Source organism: Somniosus microcephalus, chromosome 29 (genome assembly GCF_052327205.1).
Source record: "Somniosus microcephalus isolate GS21.2 chromosome 29, FLI_Smic_1.0, whole genome shotgun sequence".
Taxonomy (NCBI): Eukaryota; Metazoa; Chordata; class Chondrichthyes; order Squaliformes; family Somniosidae; genus Somniosus; species Somniosus microcephalus.
In genome coordinates this window covers 18,533,048-18,545,587 of record NC_141015.1, presented here as the reverse complement: position 1 = coordinate 18,545,587, position 12,540 = coordinate 18,533,048, and the positions used below count along the sequence as shown (strand labels likewise).

The 12,540-nt window shown below is 47.4% G+C and overlaps 1 protein-coding gene across 1 annotated transcript in view; it reads left to right on the top strand.

Annotated features, from left to right (window-relative positions):
- The first annotated feature begins 381 nt into the window (after nucleotides 1-381).
- The window catches only part of LOC147098512 (acyl-CoA desaturase-like), a 17,852-nt gene continuing 5,693 nt past the window's right edge, over nucleotides 382-12,540 (top strand). Inside the window, 6 exon segments of the mRNA XM_085970308.1 lie at nucleotides 382-835; nucleotides 1,278-1,408; nucleotides 4,326-4,531; nucleotides 9,617-9,653; nucleotides 9,655-9,810; nucleotides 9,812-9,851. Of these exon segments, the coding sequence (XP_085826434.1) occupies nucleotides 598-835; nucleotides 1,278-1,408; nucleotides 4,326-4,531; nucleotides 9,617-9,653; nucleotides 9,655-9,810; nucleotides 9,812-9,851 (808 nt within the window). The 5' untranslated portion in view covers nucleotides 382-597.

Below are 12,540 nucleotides of genomic sequence, written 5' to 3'. Positions count from 1 at the left end.
TTTTCCTTGGGTTACTGCAGGACGTTGACTCGCTTGCTCAGGTGATGAGATATTGATTTCCCCCTCCCACCAGAAAGGCACGTTGCCTTACAGCAAGAATTAAAAAAATTACAGAAGGCAGCAAATGGGTGAAATTCGAGAGAAAAAAAAATTGGCTGTGTTTTAATAAGATTAAATAAAACTATAGCGGACGTGAATTGAAAAGGGGGCGAATCACTCCACCTCCCTAGTTAATGCACGATGGAAAATTGCATTGAGTTGCGCATATATTAGAAATATAATTGCATCTGTGCGAGTGTTGCAAGCATAACATGCCACCAATGTAGAGCCAATCAGGGCTGGGGTGTGGTGGTACCAAACCCAGCCGGACCAATGAATGCAATGCAGTTCCGTCTTCCGAAAAGTATCAGCCGGCTGTTTTATTGATCATTTTCCTGTGCAAAGTCCCCCCGCCCCCCTCTAATAACACGGCGCTGTTTCTGCCCCTCTGCCTTCAGAGAGCAGTGCAACGGGCTGGAGTGTGCAGCAATTCCTTCATCTCCCATCTGCAGCAGCAACGACAACAGCCAAAAAAAAAACCCAAACCAGCCCAACAACATGAGCAGCACCGTCCGCAACCAGGCGCCAACACCGGCCCCAGCCGCCGAGCCGGAATTCGTGGACGACCGGCCGGCGGTCGACGATATCTTCGACACCACGTACGAGGAGAAGAAAGGGGCCAAACCGCGTATGAGGTTCGTCTGGCGGAACATCATCCTGATGGGGATCCTGCACCTCTCCGCTCTCTACGCCGTCATCCTGCTGCCTTTCGCCAAGCCCCTAACCTGGCTGTGGGGTGAGCAAAATGATTCCCTTTTCCCCTCTTTTTAAAAAAAAATTTGCTAATCAATAAATGGCGATTTTTTAAAAATCCGATGCAATTGCATTTTCTTTTAAAACCATATATGCGCCGACGATGCACCAACATTTGCAAATGGGTGTAGCTTTAAAAGAAAAAATGTACCTTTTTTTATTTTTAAATATAATAATGCAGTGCAATTTTTTTAATGCATGAGATTGTTGCATTTAATTTGCTTTCATTGCACGGTGTGGTTAATTTTGCATGTAGATCTCGCAATGGCGCACGGTTTGAGTATAAATGTTTGCTGCGTATTGAAGGGCCTTGCACCGTGCCTTTTGTTCTCTCCCCGTCAAGCACAAGATGGTTGATTTGAGCGAGGATCTAAGCGGCTCTTTTTTTAACAGTGTGTGTGTGTGTCTTTTTTATTCCCGTGCAGCCTTCCTGTGCTTCTTGCTCAGCGCCCTTGGGGTGACGGCTGGAGCCCACCGACTCTGGAGCCACCGGTCCTACACAGCCGCCACGCCGCTCAGGGCATTCCTGGCCATTGCCAACTCCATGGCTTTTCAGGTAAAGACGGGGACGAACATCTGGCTGTGGTCTCCCTCTCACTTTGTACAACCAGAGTTCGGAGTGGAGAGGAAAGGGACAGGATTTGAGGAGGGGGAGGATACAATGTAAGCCCCCCCCCCCCCCCCCCCCAAAAAAAAAAAAAAAAAAATCTATGTTTAAATGTGGGGATGGGGAGGTGAATCTGTCTCTTATTCTGTTTCCTTCCTCCCTCCATTGGTTGTTCCTGTAGTATAACCTCTGAAATAACTCCCCACCTTTCAGACTGCAGGATCATTGTGATGGCGGATCGTATTTACAGTGATTAGGTGCTTCATTTCCTCTGGTGGCTCACAGTTCCTGTGTGTGATGTTTTAGCAGAATCATTAACCCAGGTAAAATACAGTGTTAAATGATACATAATGGCCATTTAACACATACATTAATCAGCACACTGCTAGAGGAAATAAACTCCCATATGTACAGGCCTGCATCCATTGTGTTCATATTTTATTTATATTTATGCAGAATACAGTACCACTCGTTTATACTACATTGGCAATGCCTCGCTTTTAAAATTCTCATCCTTGTTTTCAAACTCCTCCTATGGCCTCGCCTCCTCACTGTCTCTGTAACCACCGCCGGCGCTACAACCCTTTGCAATTTCTGCGCTCCTCCAATCCTGGCCTCTTGCACATCTCCGATTTCCTTCGGTGGCCATGCCTTCAACCGTCTGGGCCCTAAGCTCTGGAATTCCCTCCCTAAACCCCTCTACCATGCTTTCTTCCTTGAAGATGTTCCTTAAAACCTACCTCTTTGACCATGCTTTTGGTCACTTGTCCGAATATCCCATTGTGTGGCTCGCTGTCAAATTTTGTTTGATAACACTCCTGTGAAGCGCCTTGGGATGTTTTACTATGCTAAAGATGCTATATAAATGCAATTTGTTGCTTTGTTTCCCATGAATAACCCACCATAATGCTGTTGAGCACAAGCCAGCCAAGCACCTTGGGAACGGTGGTGCCGTGTGGTAATGCCAAACAATCCATTCTCCACAGACTCTCACTTGGGCCACAGCATACTTTGAATGCAGAACATCATCTGATTGGTCCCCGGCCGGGCCACTCAAAATGTGTTTTTAAACGTTTCTAAAACTGTCAAAAGGATGCTAATCTTGCATCCTATGTGGTTATACACAGGATACACATGACCGGACCGCTAGTTCATGCAAAATGACCCTTTCAATTCACATCTAATATCATCGTATCTGGCACGGATTGTTTTATTCTATATCTCTGGTTCCCAATGTGTACCAAAAGCAGCAAGAAAAAACTGCAGCTGCTGGAAGTCTGCATCAGGAACAAAAGTGGCCTGGGGACACTCGGCAGGTCAGTCAGCGTCTGTAGAAAGAGCAGAGCACTTAACATTTCACATGTAGGAGGGCCTATGTTGGAAACTTTAACTTGTTTGTTCTTTCTACTGACCTGCTGAGCATTTTCCCTTTGTCACCAGTTCCCAATTTGTCCTCTGCCCAATAGTAGTGTCCCCAGTAATATAACAATTTCCCTGTAAAATATACACAGGATTGTGGATTGCCTGTATAACATGTACATAATGCAGTGTCTCCTATAATATGTATACAAGCTACAGGATCCCTCCATCTTCAACAATATTCTTTTTAATAAATGTTCCCCTTTTTTAATAGTGTGCAGTATAATATATACAAGGTACAGTAACATAGTAAATGAAAGGTACTGTATACTTGTAAAACATAGTGCAGTACTCTTGTGTATATGAGAGTATCCCCTGTGGTGTGTATGTTACAGTATTTATCATGCACTTACTGCATTTATTAAATAGAATCCACAGGGAGACTGGTGCTGAGGGACACAAGTTGAGGGTATAAAAGTTTCCTATACTAGCTGTAAGGCTCCTACCTGAATTGAGTCTGTGATTGTCTTGGCTTAAACTAGTGGGATTTGAGCCCATATCCAAAAACTGCTATGAGCATAAAGTGGAAATTTACAATGGCAGGCATGGAAAGCAGAAAAATTCACACTGGTGCAGTAGGGATGCTTTCCTGAGGCTAAGATTAGGAGTCTGGTGTCCAACCCATGCTGTACCTGCCCTCTGTGTCTAATTCACAATGTACCTCTGGTGTATGCCATGAAGGATTGTGAGCCATGTTTAACAGTTAAATCCATGTGTCCATTAATCAGCATGTATCTTGGGTCACTGATACTAACAAATCCAGGTGTGCTGTTTCAGGAGTCATTACCCAGTGAGGCAGGAGCATTAAAAACATCCCTTTTCAAACCTACAGGCCTGCAAAATTCAAAATCCGACAATCCGAATAAGAAATGTACGTGCTAATAGAACTGATTGGCCTGGGCTTTGAGGGCCAGGATACCAGCACTTGGGAGCTGTATGTAATTCTATATATGGGGGTGCCTAGGGCCACAGCTTGACCACCTATAGCTGACCTGGAAACACTTCAACGACCTCACAATGTAACAAGCAGTGTCACTCGCACCAACTTGCAGGTTTTGAAATTGGTTTGATATGTCACTTTAGACTCGCACCTACTCTGACCTTGCTCGAGACGGGCCAAAGTCCATTTTGCATGTAAGGCCATCACAGCTGGCCGAGGATTCAAGCTCGGCTTGAGGCACAGAAACGGCCGCACCGTTCTAAACGAGCTGCAAAATTCTGGCATACGTTGTGCTTGCACCACACAATGTACATGTTACGTATTGCATATGAGGGGGCGCCGAGGAATGATGCACTGCGGGCAGCAATGGCCTGGCAGCAGTGGAGAGCGCAGCGGGAATGGTGTGTGAAGGGGGGGGAGAGAGAGTGAGAAGAGCAGGCTGCCCCACCCCGAGGTTGCAGTTACTGACACTTTTTGTAACTTTCCCCTCCCTTTTTTATTCTTTAGAATCATATTTATGAATGGGCTCGGGACCATCGGGTTCACCACAAGTTCTCCGAGACTGATGCCGACCCCCACAATGCCTCACGTGGTTTTTTCTTCTCGCATGTTGGTTGGCTCATGGTCCGGAAGCATCCGGATGTGATCGAGAAGGGGAAGAAGTTGGACCTCGACGACCTGAAGGCAGACCCCGTTATCATGTTTCAAAAAAAGTTAGTACTTCTGGTGTCTTGCAATTTCTCCGCATGCTGATAACACTGAACATTGAGACCCTTCAGTGGCCTGGGTTCAAACCCAACCCAGACTGGTGGGGTGCGAATCCCTTCTTGTCCTCCTGAAATGAGTTTGGCCTGTCTCGGCCCAGTTCCAAGTAGGCATGGGCCTGCTACACAAAGCTGCCCCTAGTTTGACACAAGATGGCTGATGTGGGAGTTGGTTGGAGGGGGGGTAGAAAACAACCGCGCTGGCGCAGGGGAAAGGGCCGCCTTCTGAGCATGTTGGGGCAGAGTAGAGGGAGCTTCATTCTACACCCAGTTGTGCTATACGTAACCCGGGAGTACTTGACGCTGATACCGGGAGCCTTCCATTCCCCAGCACTCCATCCCTTGCTTCTGATGAGCACAAGAAAAAGTTGATCTGGCAACCGCAAGTCAACCATTGACCCAGCGGTGAAGCCAGTTCGCTCAAAAGGAGTACAACACGGTTAAATGCTGAACAAAGTGGCCCATTCGTGGTCACTGGATTAACCGGGACCGAGCATCCATCGAGCTTGACAAAGATACGACGCAAGTGGCCTGTGCTGCGTCAGTTTACCTGAGCCAGGGAAGCGATTGGCCTCTATCCCCACACGAGGGAGGGTGTTTCCACCATTGATCACGGCTCAGTATCTGCTGCTGGAAAGCGGTGAGTGCAGATGTCTCATGAATACAGGGACCTGCCTTCACAGTCACACAAACCTTTCACCTTCAGTACCTAAATTTTCATATGAAGAATGGGTATGGGGGGCGGGGGTGCGATGTGACAGTTAATGAGCCGTCTCACAACAAGAGTGAGCACCTTCAGGAAAGAAAACTTGCATTTCTATAGCGCCCTTCACAACCTTAGGAGGTCCCAAAGTTCTTTACAGCCAATGAAGTGCTTTTGAAGTGTTGTCACTGTTGGAATGTAGGAAATGCGGCAGTTAATTTGTGCACAGCAAGCTCCCACAAACCAATGTGGTAATGACCAGATTTTTTTTTAGCGATGCTGGTTGAGGGACAAATGTTGCCCAGGACACCATGGAGAGGAAGGGTTGGGGGAATTGGAAAATGAGATGTGATTGTTCCATCCAAGAATTGTAAAATGCCCCACCTTTACTCTCGCAGGTGTTTGGCTGCCCTAGGACTCACTTTGGGTACATTTTTGCATTTATCATGAGATTTGGAACCGTTTACATATTTAAACCCAATGTCAACATTGAGGAGTGGAGTTTAGAAGCACCGCACTTGCTGGATGCAAAGTAATGTTCTGGCTGTTGTGCCTCATCAAACACCTCCAGGTCAGGTGTAACTGGATTGGGCGCAAAGTAAAGCTTCCTTAGTGCAGCCCAATCAAACATTCCCCAATTGGGTATCGCATGGAATAAGTGAAGCTGTATCTGCATTCTGTCATTGAACACTTTTTCAGGTCAGTTTACAGCACAAGTTTGATGAAGGGGAGTGTTTCCTATCTATTGTGCCAATGTTCCCTGTAATTATTTTTTGGGTGCACGGTCCCTTTAAGGGGCCACGCAGCCCATTCAAACTGTTTTTTCCTTTCAGGAACCATGCACCATAAAACTCCCTTCATACTGCTCAACCAAACGCACTCCAGCTTGATATAGCATGAGCTAGATACAGAGAAAAGCTCTTGCTACTCTTTTTCCCTATTAAAGTCTTGCAAGTCTAGTATAGCATGAATTGGATGCAGAGTCTGTCTCCCTCGGTGTGACTCTGTCAAACATTCCATGTCAAGAATAGGACCGATGCAAGAGGAGAATACTCTTTAGTTTGCCCCAGCAGTGTACCTCTGTTCTAGGCTATGGGGAATTGCCCTACTTCTTCAATGATGATAAAATGGCTTTTCATGACCAGTATCTGCCAAGCATTTAGCCTGAGTGAAATGGCCAAACCATGAGCGGTTATGGAATTGTGCCAATTTGCCCTGAAGCATCTCTGTCAAACTTTGTAGCCTGAGTGAAATGGCCAAGCCATGAGCTTGTACCAACCTGTGCTGGATCAATCATGTAGAGGGAGCTGACCATTATCACATCAGTTTGAGTTGGATTTAAACTCCAGCCACAAATGTGAAGGGGGGGGCTGTACCCAACCCACTGCACCAGCCAGTCTTCTGCATAAAATAATCTTGTTGCCCCTTGAAGATGGCATTGAGGGCCAACAAGTGATGCCTCCTGCTTCAAAAATTTAGCACAACCCCCTGATAATTCAGTGCACCGTATCTGCATTCACATGTGCCCCACTTAAGGAAGGTCTTATTAACTGAAGACCAGTGGCTCAAAAGCACTACATGACTGCAGAGGCGCAATGAAGGCCTCATGTTCAGTGCTGATGCTCCCGGGCAGGTTGTACTGTTCGAAGAGGGGAGGGAGGAAAACTAGAGGAGCAACATCAGTGGAGATTTTAACTCCTCTGGCTGGTGGAAATTGGGTGGCGGCTGAGTTAACATCGAGTTGGTTGACTTTGACTTGCCACCTCTGTTTCTGCTCCGCCCTCCTATTTCCCAGAGACTTTTGCTGGGGTGGCCCAGGTACCTAGCTTTGAGCCTCAGTAATCCATTGCACCTCTGAGGGTCAATAAGTGATGCCCCCTGCTTTAGAATTTAGAACAAGCCATGATTCAATCCTATGACCACACACCCTGGGCTCGCCGTTCAGTAATACCTGGCGGGCAAGAAGAGGAGGCCAGAAAAGATAAGTCTTACAATAATTTTTGCGGGGCCAAGGAGGAGCAGGCGTACGTGTCCGGGCTCCCCAATAATGACACAGACTGCTGCTGCTGCCCTAGGTGCCCCCGGACCGACCGACTTTTTTTCTGTCAGCCTCCAGGCCACCCAATATTGGGCTGACCCGGAGTCCCCACAAGCCGTGCAGCTCGTCGGATGTATGTTGACTAGGCCCGGCCCTCAAAATGGAGCAGGCTTCCTGCCGCAAGTATTGGCTGGCCATGGCGAGCCACTTCTCCCAGCTGGCCTGATGCTTGCAGTGGGAAGAATGGTCCATTTCAAGGGCCAGAGAAGCACTCCTGCTTCTTCCGACCCCACAAAAAAAATAATTTCCCTGCTAACCGTTTTCAGGTCAATTCCTCTTGACTGGCAGGTTTTACTGAGCGGAGTCCATGAACACTGGACTTTGATTTGCATGGATTCCTGAGGATCCCCCTAAAGTGTAAAATTTAGAATATTCAAATGTAGATCTTCAGTTTCAGCTGTCAAGCACCTTGCCCAAATTTCCCATCACCGTTGAGTTTCAGGCTACTCTTGGTTACTTTATGGGTGAGCTTTTCTTAATGTTCTCGGATTGAGGGAGCATTTATTGCCCATCCCTAGTTAATCTGAGAAGACAGTGACAGCAATCTTGTTAGGCCACTTTAGAAAGCCTTGCATTTATATTGGGACTTTCAGGATGTCCCAAAGCACTATTGCAATGTAGGAAACACGGCAGCCAATTTGCGCACAGCAAGCTCCCACAAACAGCAATGTGATAATGACCAGATGATCTGTTTTTGTGACGTTGGTTGAGGGATAAATATTGACCAGGACACTGGGGCGAACTTCCCTGTTCCTCTTCGAAATAGTGCCACGGGATCTTTTACGTCCACCTGAGAGGGCAGACAAGGCCTCGATTTTAATCCGAAAGACGGCACCTCCGACAGTGCGGCGCTCCCTCAGTACTGTGCTGGAGTGTCAGCTTAGATTTTTGTGCTCAAGTCTCTGAATTGGGACTTGAACCCACAACCTTCTGACTCGGACTACCAACTGTGCCACAAGAACATAAAGGTCAACCCTACAGCGTGGGAGGAAAATCAGTGATTAGGTTAGTAGGACATTAGTGAACTGTTGGGTTTTTAAAACAATCCAGCAGCTTTCATTTTTTTTTTGCTAGTTCACAATTACCTGATTTAAAAAAAAAAAAAAAAATTTAAATCAATTTTATAACTTGCCTCATGACCTCTGGGTTACTAGTCCAGCACCGTAACCACTACCTTATCTTACCCAAGTTCCAGCTCTATAATGCCACAACACTCTGATCAGATGAGTAGAAAGAACAAATTCAGCAGGAAATTCTGAAGACACGGGACAGGGTAGCTAGAAGCCGACTGCTTCCAGTAGGTGAGCGGTCAAGAACAAAGGCACGACATTAAGTGAAGAGATTTAGAACCGAGGGCAGGAGAAACTTCTTCACACACAGCTGTGAGGCTGTGGGAGTCACTTCCTGGGTTAGTGATTGAGGCAGATTCTATGTCAACATTCAACATTAGATTGGAGAGGTGGATGAAGGGATATGGGAACAGGGTCGGAAAATGTGATTAAGACTATTTGCCCACATGGTGGGCAAACGCTAACACGGGCTGGATTGCCGTGTTGTAAGTTCTGTGTATGAATAATAAAGTGTGACCCTCTGTGGTCAGCTATAGTGTCGGCTGTGGCTCAGTTGCTAGCACACACTCTCCTCTTGAGTCAGAAGGTTGTGGGTTCATGTCCCACGTCAGGGACTTGAGCACACAAAGCTAGGCTGACACTCCCGTGCAGTGCTGAGGGAGTGCTGTACTGTCGGATGAGACGTTAAACCGAGGCCCCATCTGCTCTCAGGTGGACGTAAAAGATCCCACGGCACTATTTCGAAGAACAGGGGGGTTCTCCCCCATGTCCTGGCCAATATTTATCCCTCAACCAACATAACAGAAACAGATTATCTGGTCATTATCACATTGCTGTTTGTGGGAGCTTGCTGTGTGCAAATTGGCTGCTGCGTTTCCCACATTACAACAATGACTACACTTCAAAAAGTACTTTATTTGGCTGTAAAGCACTGAGATGTCCGGTGTTTGTGAAAAGCGCTATAGAAATGCAAGTCGTCGGCGTCTTTTGTTGGCTGAATCAGATAGGCAGGATCAACATTGACCATTTGAGAAGCCTGGTTATACAACCAACTATGCCACTGTCCCATTAGTCAAGAGTGCAGTTCCTGGAGCTGATCATTAAACAGTGTCTGTTAATCTTGTAATATATTCTTCTTTGTAACGGTTGCCTTTTTCTTTCAGATACTATAAGCCCTCCGTGGTGCTAATGTGCTTTGTCCATTCCCACGGTTATTCCTTGGTATTACTGGGGCGAGTCATTCTGGACTGCATACTTCGTTGCTGCCATCCTGCGATACGTGCTGGTGTTGAATGCCACCTGGCTGGTGAACAGCGCAGCCCACATGTTTGGTAACCGACCATACGACCTAATGATCAAACCCCCGGGAGAACCGATTTGTCGTATTCGGCGCGATAGGTGAGAACCCTGATTTTTAAGCCTGACCAGTTACCTTGATGTATCTGGTCCTTCAAGGAGGCATTGCCCGTGTTTCCAGCTTAACACCAGCTCTTTGCAAATCCAATTTCTGCTGAGGTTCACCTGCCCCATTTCTAACCGGTTCTTTTCATTCCTGTTTTTTCCTTCCCGGTCCACAACAACAACTTGTATTTATATAGCGCCTTTAACGTGCTGCAGTGCTTCACAGGAGCATGTCAGACAAAATTTGACACCAAGTCACATAAGCCGGTACTAGGACAGGTGACCAAAAGCTTGATCAGAGGTAGATTTTAAGGAATGTCTTGCAGGAGGGATGAGAGGCGGGGAGGTTTAGGGAGGGAATTCCAGAGCTTGGGGCCGAGGCAGCTGAAGGCACGGTCGACAGTGGTGGAGCGAAGAAAATAGGGGGCTGGGCAAGGACCAGAATTGGAGGAGTGCAGCGGTCTTTCAGGGTTGTAGGGCTGGAGGAGGTTGCAGAAATAGGTACGGGTAAGGCTGTGGAGGGATTGGAACACCAGGATGAGAATTTGAAAATCAAAGTGTTGGTGGACCAGGAGCCAATATAGGTCAGCGAGCACAGGGCGATCGGGACTTGGTGTGAGTTGGGATACGGACAGCAGGGTTCTGGATCAGCTCGAGTTTACGGAGGGTGCAAGGTAGGGAGGCCGGCCAGGTTGCATTGGAATAGTGGCACCGTCCACCAATTCCACACTGCTTCTGGCAGGCTGACGATCTGTTCCCAGGTCTCTGCCGTGTCTGGCTGGTTGGAGTGGTTTGACAGCAATGACAGAATGCAGTCAGTCAGTCATTCAACTTCCTTCCTTCGGAAAGCAGCAGATTCTGCTCTTGCCCTTGGCTCACCATGCAGCCAAGGTTAGAGATTCGGTACGTAGGTGAAGGGTGACATGCCTGTAACTGTGCGTTGCTGTGTCACCTTAACTAAACCTGGGGGTGGGGGGGCGGGCTTATCAAACTTCACTGTCATGCATCAGGCCTGCAGGTTATAAGAATGTAAGGAGGAACTGGAATGTGAAACAGGCCTTTTGTTGTTCAAGCTCCTTCTCCACCCATTTAAATCTCCAGACAAAGATCTGCATAAATATTCCCTCAGTCCCCAAAGTAATCCAGCAGATTCCCAGAATATTCATCTATTATTGCATCTTAACTGTTTGACTTTGGCCGCCTCTTGAATCAGCCAATGTCCCCCCCACCCCACAACCCTGGAGCTGTTGTACCCATGGCCTGGAACCAAAATACAAACCCTCTTGTGTTCTAGGCAATCTACTTGCATTTAAGAGTTGGATTGATTAGATTTTGCTCTTAATTGGGTAACCCTGCCCCCGCCCCCCCCCCCCCCCCCCCCCAAAAATCATGAGACGACGACAACAGCTTACGTTTATTTATATCCCGCCCAGTGTTCACTTTAAGCCGCGCAGCGCTCCGGGGTCCCGCGCAGATGCTGAGCTGGCTTTTAAAGTGCAGAAACTGCGTGTACGCAGGACATCTGAGTGGGCCGTGCAGCCTATTAAAGGGGCTGCGAGGATCCAAAAACAAATGATAGGGAACATTGATCACGCCCTTAATGTAGTACATCTCAAGGCGCTTAATCTTGGAGCGTAATCGGATAAAATGTGGCAACGAGCCACATTAGGAGATTTTGGGGCAGGTGACCAAAAGCTTGGCAAAGCGGTAGGTTTTCAGGAATGTCTTAAAGGTGCAGAGCTTTAGGGAGGGAATTCCTGGGCTTGGTGCCTAGGCTGCTGATGGCACAGCCGTTAAAATCAGGGATGCACAAGAGGCCAGAATTGAAGGGTGTCGATCACATTTCTGCAGCATAACCAAGACCACCTACTTCCACCTCCGTAACATCGCTTGTCTCCGCGCTCGCCTCAGCCTCATCCATGCCTTTGTTACCGCTAGACTTGACTATTCCAATGCACTCCTGGCTGGCCTCCCACATTCTACCCTACGTAAACTTGAGGTGATCTAAAACTCGGCTGCCCGTGTCCTAACTCGCACCAAGTCCCGTTCGCCCATCACCCCTGTGCTCGCTGATCTACATTGGCTCCCGGTTAATCAGCGCCTCGATTTCAAAATTCTCATCCTTGTTTTCAAATCCCTCCATGGCCTTGCCTCACCCTATCTCTCTAATCTCCTTCAGCCAGCCACCAACCCCCCCCCCCCCCCCCCCCCTTGAGATATCTGCGCTCCTCTAATTCTGCCCTCTTGAGCATCCCTGATTATAATCGCTCAACCATTGGTGGCCGTGCCTTCTGTTGCCTAGGCCCTAAGCTCTGGAATTCCCTGCCTAAACCTCTCCGCCTCGCTACCTCTCTTTCCTCCTTTTAAGATGCTGCTTAAAACCTACCTCTTTGATCAAGCTTTTGGTCACCTGCCCTAATTTATCCTCAAGTGGATTGGTGTCATTTTTTGTCTTAAAATACTCCTGTGCAGTGCCCTGGGAAGTTTTACTATGTTAAAGATGCTATATAAATACAAGTTGTTGTTGGTTGTGTGGGGCTGGATTTACTTCTCAAGGGACAGTAAACTTTTAAGTATCCGATAATGTAAACAGTAATTGATAGGCTTGTTGGTAGGAAGCATAATCCTTCAGACTGTTAATAGCCCAGTCAAAATATTTGAACTAGGAAATTATTAACCACCAGCC